This window comes from Caretta caretta, chromosome 26 (genome assembly GCF_965140235.1).
Source record: "Caretta caretta isolate rCarCar2 chromosome 26, rCarCar1.hap1, whole genome shotgun sequence".
Lineage (NCBI taxonomy): Eukaryota > Metazoa > Chordata > Testudines > Cheloniidae > Caretta > Caretta caretta.
In genome coordinates, this window is record NC_134231.1 from 11388987 (window position 1) to 11409405 (window position 20419).

The 20419-nt window shown below is 44.2% G+C and overlaps 1 protein-coding gene across 10 annotated transcripts in view; it reads right to left on the reverse strand.

Annotated features, from left to right (window-relative positions):
- AAK1 (AP2 associated kinase 1) overlaps positions 1 to 20419 on the reverse strand; it is a 128217-nt gene that overhangs the window by 16598 nt on the left and 91200 nt on the right. For 4 of the 10 annotated variants that reach the window (XM_048829189.2, XM_048829187.2, XM_048829185.2 and 1 more), the window contains exon 17: positions 17313 to 17408. The exons of 1 other annotated variant lie outside the window; for it this stretch is intronic. In XM_048829189.2, coding sequence (XP_048685146.2) covers positions 17313 to 17408 — 96 coding nt within the window. Of the gene's footprint in view, positions 1 to 842; positions 948 to 4198; positions 4310 to 6033; positions 6136 to 7010; positions 7113 to 17312; positions 17409 to 20419 lie in introns of all 10 variants that reach the window. 5 more of the 10 variants (XM_048829192.2, XM_048829191.2, XM_048829193.2 and 2 more) reach the window with 4 other exon arrangements.

Genomic DNA, 20419 nt, shown 5'->3' on the forward strand with positions numbered 1-20419 from the left:
TATATAAGTATGAACAATCGTCTGTAGATAGGATGGCAACATGAACATACAAGGCTGGAACTCAAATAGACAGGAAGGCCGCAAAGTCCTAATGACTGAGGCTGGAATTTTCAGAAGTGCCTTAGGGATTTGGGTGCTTGTCTCTTACAGGAATTCTTTGGAAGTTGGGCACTTAACTCTCATAGGCACTGTTGCAAATCCCAGCCAGAAAGGATGAACTCACTTTCAAAAGAGGTTTGAAGACAGATCAATCTCCTTTTCTCTTTCTTGGGCCAGGTCCAAAGCCCATTGACGTCCATAGGCACCTTACCATTGACTCCAATGGGCACTGGATCAGGGCCTTAAGAAGTAAAGTTACACCATAGAAATGTTTGTGTGATTGAGTTGATACAGCCCCGTGGCAGGGCATGTACAGGGCATGGGATGTGTGGCTGACTCCTGGGATGACAAGACGTTTGAATTACGAAAGGTTTATACCCATTGTCCTGTCTCAGCAGTTCTCAAGCAGTGGGGCACACACAGCAAACTTTCTAATTCATGACGGTGGGGCAGCCAGGCCAAATCTGAGTGAGTGGCATTGTGACCAAGTGGTGAATGAATCCTTCTCAATATTGTATTATCCTATCTCACTGGGCCTGATTCTCCCCCCCACCCCAAGTTTGAAAATCAGGAGTAACCTAAAAGACAATGCAGTAAGACAAACTGGCATAAGCCAGAGGAGAATTAGGCTCACTGATCACTAAGGAGATATGATTTTGGTGTAATTTATGTGTATGGCTTAGCACGACTACCCAATAAACTGGTTGCCATCATGTGTGTTCTTTTTAAAAATCCTGGCTTACCTTGTGAATTTTTGGATATCAACACTGGGATAGGGTCAAACTCATCTTCTGCCACCTTTGCAGAGCCCTCAGGAACATCAAAGCCTGATATCAGATTAGTATCTTCTGCAGTGTAAAGGAGAAACGCAGGTAGAGAAGCAAAGATAGCAGAAAAAGCATGTTAGAATTGCCAAAAATGTTAGGGTTGTTTTTTGTTTTGTTTCGTTTTTTAAAGTGGTTAAAAAGCAAGAGTTTAAATAAAAAGTTGAAATTAAGTTGGTAAGTCTAAGAAGGTAGTAGGGGAAGAGTCAATTAAACTCAAAAGCAAGAAAAAAAACCAAACCCAAAACATACATGCACGTACTCAGCTGAGCCAAATAATGAGAACCAAAATAAAATTTGGCCAACCCAATGCTTTAGCAGTTAGTACATTTCCTAGCTGAGCTAGAAACATGGGTTTGAGGTTACACTGGCATGCTGCACGGCCAGCAAGGATTGGGGGACTGGGGGCGAAGGCAAAGAGGAATTAAAATGTTCCTTTGCATCATCTTATTGGTGCTCCAAACATGCATACAGTTCCAGAGAACAGTCTACCTCTTTGGTCATGGGGCTCCATATATAAAGGGGGATTTGAGGAGAAAAATGGCAGCCTGGCACACGGGAGGTGTACAAAAAGATCCAAGACTGATTAGTCAGATGAGCCAAAACACGCGAGTTACTGCCCGTGGGAAAGAAGGCAAATAGTGGCTTGAAATCAATGGCAGTTAGGTGCCTAAACATCTTAGGCATTTTTTTTTTTTTTTTTTTTTTGGGAAGATCCCACTAAAAGCTCCTCTGCTTCTTTAAGCAACTAAGTACCTTGGAAAATCTGGTCCACAAACCCTATGTGAAGTATATTCCCTCGCTATGGCTCAGGGAATCAGAGTAAAGAGTTTTCATCTAAAATCCCTTTAGATGAAGTTGATAGATATCCTATTAGGTTTTGGCTGTGCTGGTGAAGGAAACCCTGGGAACACACATGGCTCTTAGGAGGATAAAGGGAAAACCACACATTTCTACAGAATGAATATGCAGAAAATCCAGGATCATGCAAGTGGGCTTTATGGCTTGGAAGACCTGAGTTCTTCAGCAATAAGACAAATAGCTGAACACCTTTTTGCGTCAACTAACGTTCTTTTCTGCTCTATCCATAATTGTTGATAGCTTTGAGACAATTGAAGTTTCTAATACATTTAGCCATCTCCATCTGTAGCCATTAAGGGAAGAGTGTTTAAACCTGTACTCATTTAGGCAACTTCTCAAGAAGAGAAAAATGCAAGCATGTATGTACTTTTGGATGGATTTCGTTAGGAGATGCATTTTCTCTTCAGTTCACTGTTTCAGCTATTTATAGTAACACACACTATTCTGTCAGTGTCTCATCCCACACATCCAGGATTCAGTTTTTTGTTGAGTAAATGCAAAGTAATGACAACCAAGGTTTGAGGGGCTCTAATTTACAGCCCACGAAACAATACAGTCTAGCAACACATATTGTGTAAATTCTCTAGTGTGACTTGCTGAATAAGACACAGTGGTTTGGAGAGAATATCAACTCATCTCTGGATATTGTTAGTGATACAAGTGTGCACCCCATTTTTAAAATCTTTCTAAATTTATCACAGTTCCCCTGAGCCAATAGCTGACGTGATTAAGGCAGGTTTGTGGTATCAATGATATCTTGTTGCATTGAGTTCTTCAGGCGGATTATTCTTTTGCACACAGTGGACAATTCGCCTGTGCAACTTATTGCCACAGGATTCACTGAAGCAAAGAACTTGGAAGAATTAAAAAAAAAAAAAACAGGATTGGACAGCTATATGGATAAGGAGATCGTCCAGACGTGCTAAAATAAAGATTTTGAAGAACAGTCACAGACAAGAGTTTTGGAAAAAGATATAAATCTGTGTGTCCAATAAGCTTGATGAGGAAAGTGAGATTTCCAAGTTTGCCCTCAAGGCAATGAAAATAGCATTACGTTCTGTGGCAAATCAGGCAGAATTCTCTCAATTCTTTCTCTCGTTGAAGTCCAACATTTTGAGCTTCCATTTTGCCAAGTTCCATCACAAAATAATAGCCAGTGAACCTACATTTCAAGCCATTTACTCAGAATAAAGTTGCAGGGAAGTTTACTGTTGCAATGAGCAATTAGGAGAATTGCTTGTTTAAACCCAAAAGCTTTATGAAAAATGCAATCTCATTTTAAAATGCCATTGACTGTAAAAATTGATTACGAACTATTTCTACGGCACTTCCTCTAGTGACTGAACGCTTTCTATTGCCATAGGGATGTTTATCAACTGAGCTAAACAAAACTTAGTGTGAACAGACACCCAGAGGTCTAATCCAGGTTGGTATTCGCTCTTTGGGCCTGTCCTTTCAATGCAATAAACGAAGGAAAAACCCCTGTAGAGAGAGATTTACCATCCAAGATACACTCCACATTTTATTTGCATATTACTCATTGCCTGGCATTTTTCTAATATGCTCTTGGAGCACGCACAGATGTTCTTCAGCACAGAGCAGGAAACTGGAAGATCACAGCAGGAAAAGAACATCTTAAAACCTGTGCTTGAAGCTCTGAACTGATGAGCGACAGTCAACATCCCAGAGCCAAATATAATGAGGACCTAATTTTCACCCACACCGATTTCACTGGAGTGGTGAGCAACTCTGGAAAAAATAAAAAATCATGCCTCAAGTATCTTCAAACCCTAGTACAGATGGTAAGTGAAACGCACAAGGTCTTGCATAACACAGCAAGAGCAGAACTGGGAACAGAACCCAGATCTCCTACACCAAGGCATGCGCGTTCGCCACTAGACAATGCTCAGGTCAAGATGCACTGGCCAAGGTCCAGAATTGCAATTCTTCATAGCCACAATACGTTAGCCCACTGTAACTCTGCACTTCAGGTTCCCCAGCCCACCTTCCACAACTATATCTCCCTAAACTTTTCAGTTTGGACGTTACACTTGAACACCTAGTGACTTTTTCCACTGAATGCATCCGATGAAGTGAGCTGTAGCTCACGAAAGCTTATGCTCAAATAAATTGGTTTGTCGCTAAGGTGCCATTAGTACTCCTTTTCTTTTTGCGAATACAGACTAACACGGCTGCTACTCTGAAACCTAGTCACTTCTGTAATTAGTGTCACTTGGTTCACGGGCTCTTTCTCGCTAAACACTTCAGGGAAGAGGATATGTTCCTCAAATCTGGCAATACTAAGTCACAGAGGACTTATGCTACAAACAAACCAAACACTGGCTCTTCGAGAGGGGAAGCACAGGTTACATCATCAGGTACAGGTATGACAAAAATGCCCAATGGCAGGTTACCTTTGTGAGCTTGAGCTGAAATAGCTATAGGAGCAAACTCATCCAAGAGGTCAGCAGCGGGGTTAGAAAGCAGAGAACAGTCAAGTAGAGAATCTTCCCCAGTGAGAGAATCTGAATTCAGATTAACAGCCGTCAGGCCACAGCAACGACAGCATTAAACAGCACACACACAAGACTGTTAGGTTAATACGGTCACACTCCTGTTACCATCCAGTTAGTATTGAAAGGGCAGTTTGCAAAACCTGCATGTAGCCACATCTAACATTATCCTGGTGGGAAAAATTTTCCACCATTCGAGAGCTTTGAAGGATCCCAAAGTGTTTTAACCACCTACATGCAGAAAACCAGATTCACCCCAGGAAAGCAGCCGCCTCTGGAGTGGTGAGAGCAGCAGTCAAGTCAGAATCTTGCACAATGGAATGAGCTCGACATTAGCCAAGAGAACAGCGAGAGTCCCTCCCTCTTGCAAAAAAACTCCATGGGATCTTTGGATATTGTTTAAGTCAAGACTGGAATGAGGAGGCTTTTGCTGTTGTTGGCCTGGTTTAAGGTCTTGTTGGAAAGACAGACTGTATGGTAATTATTTAATTTACTTTGCAAAGGAGACAGTTGCTCATAGGAGGATTTAAAACCATGGTTTCAGGGAAGCAAGGAATTGCAAGCCTAATATTTTAGATGCAGCTGACTACCTTTTCGAGATAAATAAGTAGCTTAGCTCAACTATCTGAAGAGGCTTGTCAGCCAGAGACCAAACTAGATACAATTCATTTCTGTGTAAAAAACGTTAAGTAACATTTCAGATATCTTAAAACTACTGATGTCCTGTGGCACGTTGGGACACTGTCAGCTGGGGCCTATCCTGAGAAGTTCTAAACATCCTGTTGAAGTCAGTGGGGCTCTGAGAAGGTGTAAGGATCCACCCGTAGGAGCAATTTTCAGGATCAGGGCTTATGGAGTAAGGAAGAGGGATGAATTGCCAATTACACAACACAGACAAGATATAGGTGACACTGAAGACTGGCATTCCTAACATCCACAGGAGATCTCAACAGGAAATTGGAAATTTCATATTCATATTGGCAACACACCACTAACAAGCGTCTATAACTAGAGACACGTGATTTTAAGGGAAGCTAATTTGGGGGGTGGAGGCGGAGAAGGCGGGTCTTTTTATTCTAGTGTGAAAGAGACTTTAGTGGATTAACAAACCATAAAGACATGGTCTGTCTACTAAGCAATTGGGGGTGGAGGGAAGGCAATTGCCACATGCGTAGGGATACCCGAGTTACCTTTGATCTAGTTAGCTTGCGAGCACAGGCTAGCTACTCCACTGCATAGCCAGGGTCCTGAGCGGGCTTGCATCAGCAACTAGCCTATGCTCCCAGTGCTTAACTGCTATTGGCACTCGAGCTAGCTAGAACACATCCAAACATGCTGAAGTTCCCATCTCTGATTGCAGTGTAGACATACCCACAATTCTATGCCCAAGATCCAGAGGCCTCTCTGGACATATATACTGGATCAAAAAAATATATATTATATATAGTGTCACCCGCAGAGGACCAGCACTTGTCAGTCTATCGTAACACCTGCTCTGGAACAAAGAGAGGGTGATGGATGAACAACCAAATGCTTCTGTAAGATTCTTCTCCAGCAGGCTAACGGTGACCTTTAACGAACTAGCTGAAATTAGCTTTATAAAAACAGGGTCAATTTAAACTGCAGGTGAGGTTAGGAGGAGGAGAGAAAACAGTTTAGTCAAGTGGATAAGATCTTCCTATTCACTATAAAGAGGTCCTACGGCTCACACTAACGCTTTGGGGCATCTCACAAACCTGTTCTGTTGGAAGCAACTGAGTCGGTCTGGGAAGCGAGGTGCTGGGGCACTGGAGCCTCAAGGCCAGGTATGAGACTCTCAACAGCTAGGTCATCTTTTCCTTACAGAATGCACCCGCGATCAGAGCAGAGAGAAGGGAGAAGTTAGTTTTCCAAATACAGCACAGGTAGAAGCTGAGAAGGCAGTTGACTGAATCTATAAATATCTCTAATACATAGGTCAGCTACGCTGGCAGGAATGTGGCAGCTTGATTTTATACTCAGGTTAGGATAACAGCAAATCACTGAAACAGACTGCTCATGAATAACCCAGAGCCTTATTAGTCTTCAGTTTTTGCAAAGAAAACATCATTAAAATTCCATCGCTCTTTGGTAATAGGGGACATACAAACACCTAAGTATCCGAGTGCCTCTCAACCTTTAAATGTATTTATCCTCCCATGCTCCTTGAAGTAGGGCAGTGGTATTATTCTCATATTACAGATGGGAAACTGAGACCCAGAGAGGCTAAGTGACTTGCCCTAGGTCACAAAGAACTCTGTGGCAGGGCAGGGACTTGAACGCAGATCTCCCGAATCCAAGGCTAGTTCCCTAACCACCCATCTTCGATAGCGTCCCTACATCCATTCCCCTCACCCAGCACACCATCCTCCCTCTACACGGGGCTCAAAGAACCCCCTCCCCAAACACCACACTGTCACAGCTCTGCCACATTATTGAGGACAATAGGGTAAACCTCAAGAGTTTAAAGCAGTGCTGAGCTATTCAGCTGTGACTCCCCCTGGAGTCAAGGGGCACGGTGCCTTGAGAGGCAAATTCGGCCCTTTGCACATACTCTCTTCTAAGCAAGGTGTGTTTTGTGATGGCTGCAGGCCTACCTCTCACCTATCCTAGCCCAGCAGCATAAACATGCGCAGTTGTCGTGTAAACGGGCAGGAGCAGAACATGCCACACAAATTACAGTTTGTTATTTTACCATTCACAGCATCAGAGGTGCAACCGAAGGGGTCAGCTAGAGGCAGGATATCAGGGAGCAGAAGCGCAGTCTCAGGAGATTTGAGACCCTCAATCAGTTTTTCTGGGTTAAGCAGAAAAGGAAGAAAGGAAGCAGAAAAAGCAAAAAAGGGAAATAAAAGCAAAGACGTTAAACAGCTGCTCATCTGAGGAACCAATCATCTCACATTACACTCTGTTGGTTCATATTAGCATGGCTCTACGCAGGAGAAACTTACACAGCGCCCTCCAAACAAGGATCTCAAAGCACTTCACAGAAGTATCTAACTGATCCATTTTACTTCTAGCTGAAGGGACACCTACAGAGGTTAAGGCCCTAATTCAGTGAGTACGTAAGCATGTGCTTAAGTACTTCACTGAACTCAGGGCCCTAAGTGACCAAGGTCACACAACAATTCAGTGGAAGAGCAGGTGTTCTAACCCCCACCACCTTGCTCTCGAATACCAGGTTGTCGCCTCCAGAAAGTCACCATAACAAACAAAAAAAACAACCCACAAACCAAGCATAAAAAAAAAAAAAAAAAAAAAAAATCTATAAATCCATGAACTGTGAAACAGTTTAAAGCTCCCCTAACTGTTCCTATATTAGAAAGGTATTTGGTTATATTAGAATCGTCATATAAAAAGAAAAAAGGACACAGATCTTCAAACCCACCCAAGGGAGTTAGGCATACTATTTCCATTAATTATTACGAGAACTGCATACACAAATGCCTTAGGTAGCTAAATAAAATTATTAAAAACACTACAAAGCCAAGGCTCACAGATCTAACGTTGGTTTATACAGCTGTCCAGTCACCAATAATTTTTTTTCCAGATACCAAATAAATTTTAAATCAGATGTCGAGTTCTCGGCAATGGCATGCCTATTATTTCCACTGCTGAATAATACTGCGTTTTGGCAACTGCCAGAGGCAGGGCTAAGGTAACTGGTTAGCATGGGCAGACAGTAAAGCTGGCTTCAGTTGCATTTACCTAGCAATCAACCTGGCACACACACAACTGTGGAGAATTATGGATCAGGCCCCTTTTGTGGTGTTCAGATTCGGGAGTTTGGTTTGGGCCCCATTTCTCATTTTAGCTTTTACATTCCCCATAAAATTCGGCTCATTTTCTTAATCACTGTACAAGCCTTACAGAGCACAAGAGTTAAAAAAATTACAAAGTTTGGTACTTTTAAAAATAGATCTGTAATTTTAGTTATTCATATTTGAGACCTGCCTTCCCGGGGCCTGATTCCAGAAGATTTGAACCTCTGCCCTCTGAAACTCAGCCCTTTGCAGAGGGTCTCTAGTTGGACACCCAAACTTTCTGAAAGCAACCTTGATTGTTTGAAACCATTCTCCTTCACCACCACCCCGACCTCTTACATGCATCTCTGCTCCACCCTCATGTTTCTTTATGAAATGTGTTCCTCCTTCATTTCCGCCCCCTGACCTCAAAAGGGATCATCCATTTAATCTTCACATGCAAAAGGCTCTCTCTCTGGTCAGCCATATGGCAATAATTTTAGCAGACATGCAATCACGAACTGACTCACTGCAACATCTTCTGTGGATTATTGTGGGATGAGAGTGTTGGTGAGTTTCTAGTCACTGGGTAGCTGTCTCCTGAGAGAACGCTTGGAGTTGGAGAGAGCCGGACAACATTTTTCAAACAAAAACTGGGGTTTTTTCAATGAAAAAAAAAAAACAAAAAAAAAACACCAACCACCTTTCCCTATCCCCATCTTCTCCACAGCCCCATCCGGTTTTAAAATTTTCCATGTAAATTTGATGAGAAACTTCAGTGGTTCTTTGCCATAATTTGTTGCCTGTTTTTAATTTCCTGTTTCTTTCATTGCCAACTTTTAACGGTCAGCATGGTCACTTAGCAGTCATAAGAACTTAGCACTGGACACGCTTTTAAAGAGGACTACATCCCTTCAGAGTAGAGCTTACAATCTGAGCTAGACAAAACACATACAGGGTAGGGAGCAGGGAAAGGAAGTTCACCAGGACTGCAGTGTCCTGTTTGTTCTAATTGAAAATCTATACAGAGGGAGATTTTTCGAAAGCTCCCAAGTGACTCAGTAGCTTTCAAGCACGTGGGTGCATTTGAACAGCCCCACCCAGAGTTTCTATTTTATGTTGTACTCGGTCCTAAACGTACGGATTGTGAGATAAAGCATGGTAATAGTACCGGTGAAAGCCAATACCTGCAGCTTGGGGACAGAGTGAGGGCTGCTTAGAAAGTGCTCAGTGACCCCTGTGTACACTGATCTATGGTTCCGCTTTAAGCGGCAGGAAGCGCTGCTCTATTAAAGAGGTGCTTCTCTCAGACAGTTAGATTAGGGCAGTTTCTTTAAAACATGCTTATGAATAAACCACAAGATTAGCTTCTTGACATCAAGATCACTCGGCACAAAACGGTTCGTGAATTCAAACTCTTCAGAGTAACTTCACCAGCATGCATTTTTGACCACAGACGCCAAAGAAAAACACCGTAACAGAAGGAAATGTTTTAGCCTAGACTACTTCCCATGCACTGATCTTAGGCAGCTGCAGTTCAAGGGTAGGTGTGCCTCGAAAGGCAGAGCTCCCTGCTCTTTTAGCCTCTCTAGTTATACTGAGCTGCTCTCCGTCCAAGGAATAAAATAATTCAAGCTAAATGCTAGTTTTTATTTCAGTCAGGAAAGTTACTTCATTGGAGCGGAACTGAGGTCACTTATTGGTCGGAGCCGAGACCAGCGTTGTCAGATAACTAAGCTGAAATTGAAAAGACCATTGTGCATGAAGCAGCATTTGTGGGGAAAAAGTTACGATGGAGATCTCAGGGCCCCATTCCATTATCTGTACCAACACGGTAGCCAAAGTACACACGGTCTTCCACATAAATTAAGGCGGCTGCTTCTTGGGTAAGCAAATTTCATCCTCATCATCAAGCCTTCCATATATGTCTTGGGTTCCACGTGTGATGTGACAAATCAATTGCCAAACACAAACACACAATGCTTAGTGCTAGCTGCATCTTCCATTATATTGCATGGGATGGATTCTATAACCCCAGTTTTCTTTAGGCTATTTGACAGATCCGTTATTCTCCTAAACAATAAAATCTTCTCCCAGAAGATAAATAAGGGAGAGATTTTCAAAGCTACAAAACAGCAGTCAGGCACCCAACTCCTGCTGACTTTCAGAGGGAGTTTATTATCTCTGCCATCTGTGCTTTGGAAAAATCTGCCCCTAAATCTGTGAAACATAAGAGGGGGGAAATCTATTTAAAATCTGATGAAACTTTAAATAAGTAACTAAAACGTTTGTTCTAAAGGTTTAGTTAAACATATTCTTATACTAAGGGACTAAAAAGGTAAGTTACGTTACATGAATAATAGCAAGTTTAATGCGAAAACTGAAGTCACTGAAATTTGTGTTACAGAATCAAGGCTCATTATCGCAAGCTCTATGTTAAATTCAGGTTTTTATAGCGTAGCTGAAAATTTAATGGGGATCTTTCCAACACAGCTTGCACTAGTGTAGCTAACATGCTACAGTCCATCTGTGCCTGTTTTCACTTCTCAGGTTCGAGCGCTGACGTGTGATCTACTAAGGATATCCTTGAACAACTGCACAACTCGAACTGACAAGCGAACGGTGTTAGCGGTTAAGCACACCTAATTTGGCCTGTGTCCCCAAATCCATATCCTATCACGTGAATGCAAATCGGGTACTTCAGGTCTGCAGTTAGTCCATTGGCATGAATCAGGGATTTTCCCCATCTGCAACTGCTGAAGGCAAAATCTTTTTCAGGCTCGTAAATTGCATCCATGTTTGGTACTATGACCCTGGAATGTCCTGGCCAAGCAGTGAGTTTAAAGAGTGTGGTTACAAAGCCCTAGGAATTAGAGGGGCTGATGGGCCTTTAAGCAGAACAGTCCATTAGGAAGAGAGTAAAGGAGGATTCCTAAGAGAATTTCAAATTAAGCAGGGAAGGAAGAAAAACCAAACCAAACCAAACCGCACCACACTTCTCTACTATGGTCCACGATAGTTCAATACCACTCTGAACAATCAGGCTGCAACATCTCAAAGCCAAAATCTCTACAGCCGGGCACTGCACGCTACAGGAACGTTACTCACTCTTGTACCATGGGGAAAAAGCAAAACGAAATACAATTCAATAGAGCACAGACCTTTCCTTCTGGTGTCAACTGAGAAAGAAAAACAAGGTGGTAAAAATCCTGCCAAGTCAACTGTGACACCGCGGGGTGAGGGAATAACTGAAGTATATGTAGAGTAGTCACTCAGGAAGATTTCTTCCTATTGATCAATCAAGTATTAAAGATGAAAGGAAAACTTCTGATGCTTCAGCCTCAGAAGGCTCTGACTAATCAAAGGATGGGCCTGGACTTTAATGCTCTTCATGGAGTTTCTGCAGTCCTGAATATATAATATTACAGAACAAAAAAAGAGAAATTCAGTGATTTTTTTTTAAAAAAAAGATTTTATGTTGTAAGAAATTAGCAGAGTGATGTGTAATAAATAGGAAGCGGGTCCTTAGCTATGGAAGGTGGGTTTTTTCAGTCTCCTAGGGGGCTTAGTACAGGTCACTAAGCTTTTAATGAGAACTGAGCAGCCAAGTCCCTTAAGCCTGACCTACACAGTGTTTGTACTGATATAAACTATGTCGGGTGGGAGCGCAATTTCTCTACTAGAATAGTTACACTGGTACAACCGCAGTGTAGATGCGCTTACACCAGTATGAAGGTGCTTTACATCAATACAGCCTATTCCCATAGAGGAAGGGGGAAATAAACTGTACCAATAGAAAGCATCTTTATACAAGAGTAACTGCCCAAACTAGGGTGGTTGTACTCCCTTCTCGTACCACTACCACACCTGTGTTTAGATAAGGCTTTAAGCAGCTTTGAAAGGCCGCTCCCTATGCTTTTGGCTCCAGGTTTGCCAACTCTAGCAAGTCTCACGATTCTTGGCATTTTTTCAAGCTCCTGGAGTCTTGTCATTGCAGGTCTCAACTCAAGGTTCAAAACCTAGAGAGCAAATAAGAAGAACCCAACATTTGTTGTTGTTTAAAAAGCTCATGATTTTAAAGCCAATCCTGATTTTGTGCATGGGCGTGCACAACTCTGGATTTTTCCCCCACACTGGGGTTGGCAGGACGCAACTGCTCTTCAGCTGCTAGCTGGCTGTATCGTCTCCGAACAGTGCTGATCGCCACGGTGATACTGTTGCTTTGACGCACCTCTTGGGATAAGAAAATAAAGTCAGGGAAGAGAGCCTGCCTGCTTATTTGAAAGAGTTAGTTGTAAGCCTCCAAGAGATGTACAATAGGTAATTTCTCTTGAAAAAGCAACGCTACTTGTTGGGAATCTTAATTAACGTTGAGGATCCATTCTGCTCATGGACACAGATGGCACATGTATTCTCTCTCTCTGCCTACTTTTCCCCTACCACTCTTGCCTATTTAGACTGTAAGCTCTTTGGGGCAGGGACTTTCTCCTACTAGGTCTTCTATAGTACCTGGTATAACAGAACCCTGGTAGCAGTTGAGGCCTGTAGGCATTACTATAAATATGTATCTAAGGGCAGAATTTGGTTTGGTGTCATTTGGGGGGCAGGGAGGAGTTATTGTATGAAATTAAAGCTATGCAGACAGACACATTATCCTTCATGGATGGACAGTTCTCTTCTATTCCCAGGATAGAGGGTACTTAAGAGGGGCACAGTGATGGAAGATAAAGCTGAGGTCCATCAATGCCCACTATCCTGGAGTCCTAAGAAGTCAACCAGGCATAGAATAATTGGGGGGGGGGGAAGGAGGGAAGTGCAGCTCCCCCTTCTCTTCTGTAAGCACAGGTATGCTACCCCTGCTCTCTCCACCTGGACTGTTCCTTGGGAACTCTCCCTCTTGTTTCAATCTACTGTAACCACTGACCTGACCCTAACAGATCATTCAACTCCACAGAGGAAGGAGAAAATAAGCCAGGATCCCTGCCAGTACAGCATGGCTGGGGGTGGTAAATTAATTTTGGAGGAGAAATTCGATTCAACCCATGCCTGTGACTAACAATTACCCTGCCTAAATTTTTAGTCCCATTCATGCCCGCAAGAGACCACTGATAACCAGGTGACTGTGTATTTCAGTCCTGAATTACTGTAGCTTGGATTGGGTCAGTGTGACCCGAGACATTGAATCTCTTACACCGATCACTGCGACCGGTCAAAATGTTTTGTTCAAACCACTGCCCTCCCTTGCAATGAAAAGTAGCCTTAAAAAAAACAAACAAACAAAAAAAACCCATTTTGTTCCCTTGGAATTTTTTCACTCTTTTGATGACAAACAAGAAACCCCAAAAGTCTTCAGTTTCCATTTTATCAGTTCCTGTTTCCCCTCACATGCCAGCACTCCCCTCTTACCCTTTTTTCAGTGCCAAAATTGCAGGGGAGGGGGGAAACTAGACAGAAAGGGGAAAACAACAAACCAACAAAATTTGGAGAAGTACTTCAGTAGCCTCCTATTTCACATATTCATAAACGCTTGTACATCTGGTTTTGTGCCTTCAGTAAAGATATGGGTAAACATGCCAATATGCCCGAATATTGTGTGACTACGGAACTAAGGCCCCCATTCAGGTGCTTACATTTAAAGCCTGCCCAGAATTTTGTCCCTATTCAGCAAAGAACTTGACTGTTCACATGCTTAAAATCAAGCATGTGCATAAGTACTTTGCGAAAGCGAGTCTCAAGGGCTGTTTTGGAACTGACTGTTAGCAAAAGAGAAAGATGCATAAACTCAAACTGTATATACAGGTCACATGTAAAAAAACGATGTAAGGTTATTGCGCAGAAGAGGATTTTTTCTTTTTTCCCCAAACGAAGCAAAATCTGCCTTCAAGTTCCATAACTCAGTTTAATTTATGGCTTCCAGACTCTCTTGTGCAAAAATTCACTTCCAATAATACAGTGGCTACTTGTTCACTGTAAGCTAGATTTGTACTGATAGGAATCGAACAGCCACACACAGCAGAAAAATTAGCATTCTGATCAACCGCTCCATTATGATTAATCAGCAGTGAAGCCTAGAATAAGCTTATTAAGAAAAACTTGGCTCACTTTCCGAGACAGGCACAAAGAAAAACGTTTTCGGCATGAATATTTCATTTTCCAGTATTTTAACAGATGTTTTGCTTATTTTTATACCTCGCTTGCCAGCCTCTCTTACCAGTTACATTTCCATTAGTGATTGCGCAGAATAAAAAGGGATGTGTTAAAGCAAATCCAATTTCCACTGGACTGTTGCTTTAATTTTTATCTCAGTTTCTCCATTGGACACAGTTCCCCATTTTCCCTAGAACTATTCCTAATTTGAGGTAACATTCTTAATGTTAAGTTATTGAAATGAAAACAAAACCGTGCCACTAGGAGACTGTATCTCCGGGGCTGATCTGTGAGAGAAGATAAGAGTACATTATATTGGCTGTCTAAGGCTCTCTCTTCACTGCAGGGTTAACTCAGATGATCAGAATCCGAGTTAACCGAGCCCAGGTGGGAGCAGCTGCGCTGTAAAGCCCTACTTGATCCTCCCAGTTGCTGCGTGTGTGTGTGTGTGTGTGTGTGTGTGTGTGTGTGTGTGTGTGTGTGTGTGTGTGTGTGTGTGTGTGTGTGAGAGAGAGAGAGAGAGAGACTGAGCCACTCTGGGATTCTTTCCCAGTGAATTGTGGGAGAACTGGTCTGTCCTTCCGGGAACACAGAAAAATTGCAGGAAAGCGTTGGGGGACTATAAGGACTCAAGCAGCTTAGCCTACATCCTCACTGCAAAGTGCGCTCATTCCAGCCCACGTGAAAGCAGGACCCGGACTCTAACCCTCAGCGGCTATGTCTACACTGCATCTGGGAGCAGAGCTCCCAGCCCAGGTCCACAAACTCGGGCTAGCACACTTAGAATAGCTACATAAATATTGAGGAGATGTCGTGGCTTGGGCTGGTGTTGTCAAGCCCTCCCCACCCCCAGACCCAAGCCACAGGTGTACGCAACATGAGCCCCACCAACACAAGTCTGTGGACTTGGGCTGGGACGCTCATTCCCAGATACAGTGTAGACATCAGCCTGGCCAGCTAGTTTGGGTTTAAAGCACCACCCAACTCAGGGGAGAGAGTTTGTGGTGTGAATGGGAGGGGGATTAGGGGCAACATCTGAAGAAGCAGCGAAGTCTGCAGTGAAGACAGACCCTAAGAGAGTTATTCCTGCAGCACCAATGGAAGAGGCTCATGCTTTTAGTGCCGAAGGCCTCTGACCAAAATCGACTGACGGGCCAAGGAAGCAAGGTGGTTAAAACAAATATTCTACAGCTGGCCAATACTTGTTGTACTCTCCCTCCTTCCCACCCCTTTTGGAAAAAAATTTAGCAGACATTAATTTAAAGCAAATATTTATCAAGTGGCTGTGCTCTGCAACTGACCCTCACCAGAGAAGTTAAACGAACACAGTACAAAGTATGTAACCAGAATCTCTTACAGTCAAATAAGGAGTTTCTAAAGCAATTTGTCCATGCACATTTAAAGATATTTATAACACAAACAGATGCCTACAGGTAGCGCAAGTCTGGCTCCTCTTGGCACAAGGGACTCTATAAAATGGTTGTCTTCCAGCTAGATGTATCCACTCCCCTTGTGCCTGAGCCACCTATGCTTACTTAGCAGACGTGTGTTTGCAGGAAGTACTGCAGAGGCAATACAGGTATGGGAGAGCAAGCAAGGCATGTCCTGCCTGATGGATCGATGGAAGTTATCAGCCAAGTTCAATTCCAGAATACTCTTCACTGCTGACTTTAGAGACACGGGTAGCCATCTCCATTTTCAAATCGCAGGACGAGTGTGTGCCAGAAGCGGTTAGAAAAAAAAATTCCAGAAACATGTGACCTAGGCACATTTGCCATCTAAGTCAGAGAGAAGAAGTCACTGCCCTCATGCATCCGATGAAGTGAGCTGTAGCTCATGAAAGCTTATGCTCAAATAAATTGGTTAGTCTCTAAGGTGCCACAAGTCCTCCTTTTCTTTTTGCGAGTACAGACTAACATGGCTGTTACTCTGAAACCTGCCGTCGGAAGGTAACTGTTCCAGGAGCTTGAGCACCAGCTGCAGACTGGAGCATGCATCCTGCAAACACTTACACCTATAACTTCATACGTGCATGCAATGGATTAGTGAAGGCAGTTGTGGGCTGTAGCTTTAAATATTTGCCATATATGGGGCTAGCACAATCCAACAGATCAGAAACTACCTCCTCTGATTATCGTCACCCAAGGGCAGGGTTGGAAGGCAATTTCCTCGTAATGGTTTCTATAAAGAGGCTTAAGAGCTGCCTGGAGCCAAGTCTACCAATGCTGCTTGCTGCACGGAAATTCAATACGCAATATGAAAAAAGAGCTGGCTCAGCATGCTAGCCCCTGCCATTTGTGTTGTGCGTACTGGGCAGGGAGTTTTGCCACTGCTTCAGGCTGACAGGCCAAGAAAGCAAAATGCTTCCAATAGCGTTTGGAAAAAAAGGAAAACGCAAGGGGATCCCCTAATAGAATGGGGTATCAACTCTTGACGTGCGCTCATTTAGGGGAGGCAGGATTTGGGAAAGTATCTATTTCTGTTGCTGCATTAAGGTTGCATGGCCCAAAATTTAAGCCCTGAAAGTGACCCAAAAGCATGAGCTGCCATAGCTTGAGCTGTAGGGCCAGGGTCTGTAGTTGGGCACTGCAGCCTCACATCCTCTGTGGGTTGGGCAGAGACAGGGATCTAGAATCCAGACTGACCAGTGGGTTACACAGCGACCAAGGGGCACATTTGTACAGCAGATCTAGTGCTAACCAATGAGCCAAAAGGAATCAACCGTCTCGTGGCGAAGGTTCCAAGTTTAATACCTAGAAGTCTGAGACTGATCTAAAATAGCCTTAGAAAGTATGACTAAATACCCGAGTATTCTTTAAATTATTGTACACACTGAACCCTTACGTACATTATAGAGAAAAATTCCGTTAGTAGTAGTAATATCTCAATAGCACCCAAGGATTGAATCAGGAATCACTACTCCATTGTATATCCATCCCCCAACACCTACACCCACCCAGCAGGGCTAATTACCAAAAGGTGAGGAGCATCTGTCATTCAATACATCCTGCAGGCTTTTGATATCGGCCCCAATTTTCAAGTTTCCCAAGGCATAAATCTGAAAGTGACAAATATTTATATTAAACACCACATTCTGTTCTGGTTACCTGGTGTGTCGGATAACTGAAGAGGAATGAAAGGATCAGGCATAGCCAGAAGTGGAGGGCTAGTGTCCAGACTCAGAATGTCTCTTGTTTTTTCAGCTGGAGAGGCAGCAAGAAACAAGAGGAGAGAGAGAAAGAAAAGGCAAAAAAATGTCAAGCAGAGAAGGTGCAGTGCTGAGACACAGATAGATCTTAACAGATTTAAAACCAGGCCTGGGGAAACCAGCTTATTTGGTTATGGAAAAAGTTAGTAATAAGACCTCCATGGAGCAGATCCATTGCGCTTTTAATTCATACATCTCGAAGTGCTTTACAAAAGAGCTATTATTCCCATTTCACAGGTGGGGAAACTGAGGCACAGAGCGATGAAGCGACTTGCCCAAGGTCACCCAGCATCGGAGCTAGGAATAGAACCCTACTCTGCTGAACCCCAATCCAGTGCCAAAACCATTGAACCTGACTGCTCCCGCCCCAGAATCCACCCTATTAGGCATCATGTACCTCTCAGTACAGACGTGCTGACAAACGCAAGCCCTCTTTCGCGCACACTTAAGAGGAAAGAAGGAGGAGAAGAGATGGAAGTTTCCAATCCCTGAGGAAGCACCAACAAAAACTTCTGTGAGGCATGCCCCAAACAAAACAGATCTTAGTGCAGGGAAGAGTCTATGAGGCAGGAAACCTTACAGAGCACAAAAGCCAAAGAGATCCACAGAACAATGCCAGTTATTTATTTGTATTGTAGTAGCCCAGATCAGGGCTGTACAAACTGAGGAGAGTTTCTCTCCTGAAGAGCTTACGTTGTGTAGCTAGAAGACGAAAAGGTGGGAGAAGGGAAGTTATTATCCAAGTTGTACTGATGGAGGAAATGAAGTAAAGAAAGAAAAAATCGCCCAATATCTGCGCAGCAGCAGAGATGGGAATTAAACCAAGGTCTCCTGAGTCCCTGTTCAGTGCCTTACCCACAAGACCCTGCTTCCTCTTGTAATATTAATACTAAGCTTGTTCATAACACTTTTCAGCAAAGAATTTCCAATGCTGTAGAGCAGTGATTCTCAACCGTGGTCCACCACTTGTTCAAGGAAAGCCCCTGGCACGCTGGGCCGGTTTGTTTACCTGCCGCGTCCGCAGGTTCGGCCAATCGCAGCTCCCACTGGCCGTGGCTCGTCGCTCCAGGCCAATGGGGACTGCGGGAAGCGGCGCGGGCCGAGGGATGTGCTGGCCGCCCTTCCTGCAGCCCCCATTGGCCTGGAGCGGCAAACCGCAGTCAGTGGGAGCCGCGATCGGCTGAACCTGCGGACGCGGCACGTAAACAAACCGGCCCGGCGCGCCAGGGGCTTTCCCTGCACAAGCGGTGGACCACAGTTGGAACCACTGCTGTAGAGAAAACGTTGAGCCAACACCTCCCAACCCTTCAAAGTGGGAGAATATTCCACTCATACTTGCGTTCAGAGGGCTGAGCAAGCTACAGCGTTATGGGAAAAAGGTCTAGAAACTTGTGGCCCAATGGGAATTAAGGACACTTTGTACCTGGAATGACAAGGCCTTATCGGATGTGTGTTAGAGGACCAGCACCTCAGTTGGTATCTCTGTTAAAGTCGATCCAGCGACACTGATGGAATGGACACCAGCAGCAAATCTGACCCATGTTGTGTCGAGTGGCTAGGGAACGTTAACTCACTAAAGCTTCCACAGCTCTCTAGCTAGCAGGTACAAGCCACTGCAAAGCTACTGAGCTCTATTGTAAGCTTCTCTAAGTTCCACTTATATTTAGAAGTCATCTTAAAATGGATTTCTTCATTTTCTCCTTCTGAGTAATTAAGATTCTAGGGTGATCTAAAATCTGACCCAGCCCCATAGCCCAGTTCTCTGATTAGCACATTACACATGCTCACAGCTAATTTACGATGCAGAATGACTGCCTGCTCTCCTGGAAGCTCACTGACCCCTGGGGAAGTTTTAACTCAACAAATCCAGTTTTTAAATGGTAAAAAGGTCAGTGCGGAGGCTGGGGCGGGGGGAGGGGGGGCGGGAGGCTGAAATGCTGAGATAAACATTTTGTTTTGGGTTGCTGTGGGTATTTTCCAGGTGCCCCCATGGCTGAAAAAAAGGTGACAAGACGCGCAGTAGCATCCAGCCAGAGATTTCTGAGCTTGAAGAAACTGGGTTGGGTTTTACTTGAGAGCAAGAGAAACCAAATTTTAACGAGGCCCTGATCCTGCAACAGCCGCCATTTGGGCGCCCGCGCGGAACCCAGCGGTGCTCCACACCAGGCTCTACGCACCCAGATGTGGTTGCAGGACGAGGTCCTAAGAATTGCTGATGTGTGGAATCCATGCTCATACCGTCAGTTCCCACTTTCTGCATCCACCACGTAGATTACATACTGTACTTAAGCAACCGTGTGCTCCTTCTCTGCAGCAGGGAAAGGTGTTCCCCGCCCACATACTTTTCTTTATCTTTGCTAAGTGCAATCAGCATTTTTCCCTTCATCCCATGGCACAATGATGGCGTCAGCCTTGCCTCCTTGACAGTCTAGACAAGAGAAGACTGGTGCGGGGCGGGGAGGGGGGGAGGGAGGGGAGGAGAATAGGTCTTCAAATATGTAATAGGTTTTCAGAAAGAGGACAGTGATCAATTGTTATCCATGTCCACTGTGGGTAGGCTTAATTTGCAGCAAGGGAGATCTAAAAAAGATAGATTTTCCTAATATCTAACCTAACTAGAAGTATCATAGAAGATTAGGGTTGGAAGCAGAGGTGAAAGCAAGCCGGTACGGTCTGGTTCGGCGTGCCGGACCAGACCAGCTTCCCCAGGCCAGTGATTTAAAGGGCCCCAGGCTCCAGCTGCTGTGGGGAGCCCCGGGCCCTTTAAATCTCCGCCCATGCCCCGCTGCCGGGCTCCTGGGGTAGCGGCGGCAGGGCTCTGGCGGTGATTTAAAGGGCCCAGGTATTTAAAGGCCCCGCCTCTTCCGGTTGAGGCCATGCCTCTTCCCCTTGAGGCCACGCCCCTTGCTCAGGACTCTGGAGTACCGTTAAGTCCTTTAAGTTACTTTCACCCGTGGCTGCAAGAGACCTCAGGAGGTCATCTAGTCCAACCCCCTGCTCAAAGCA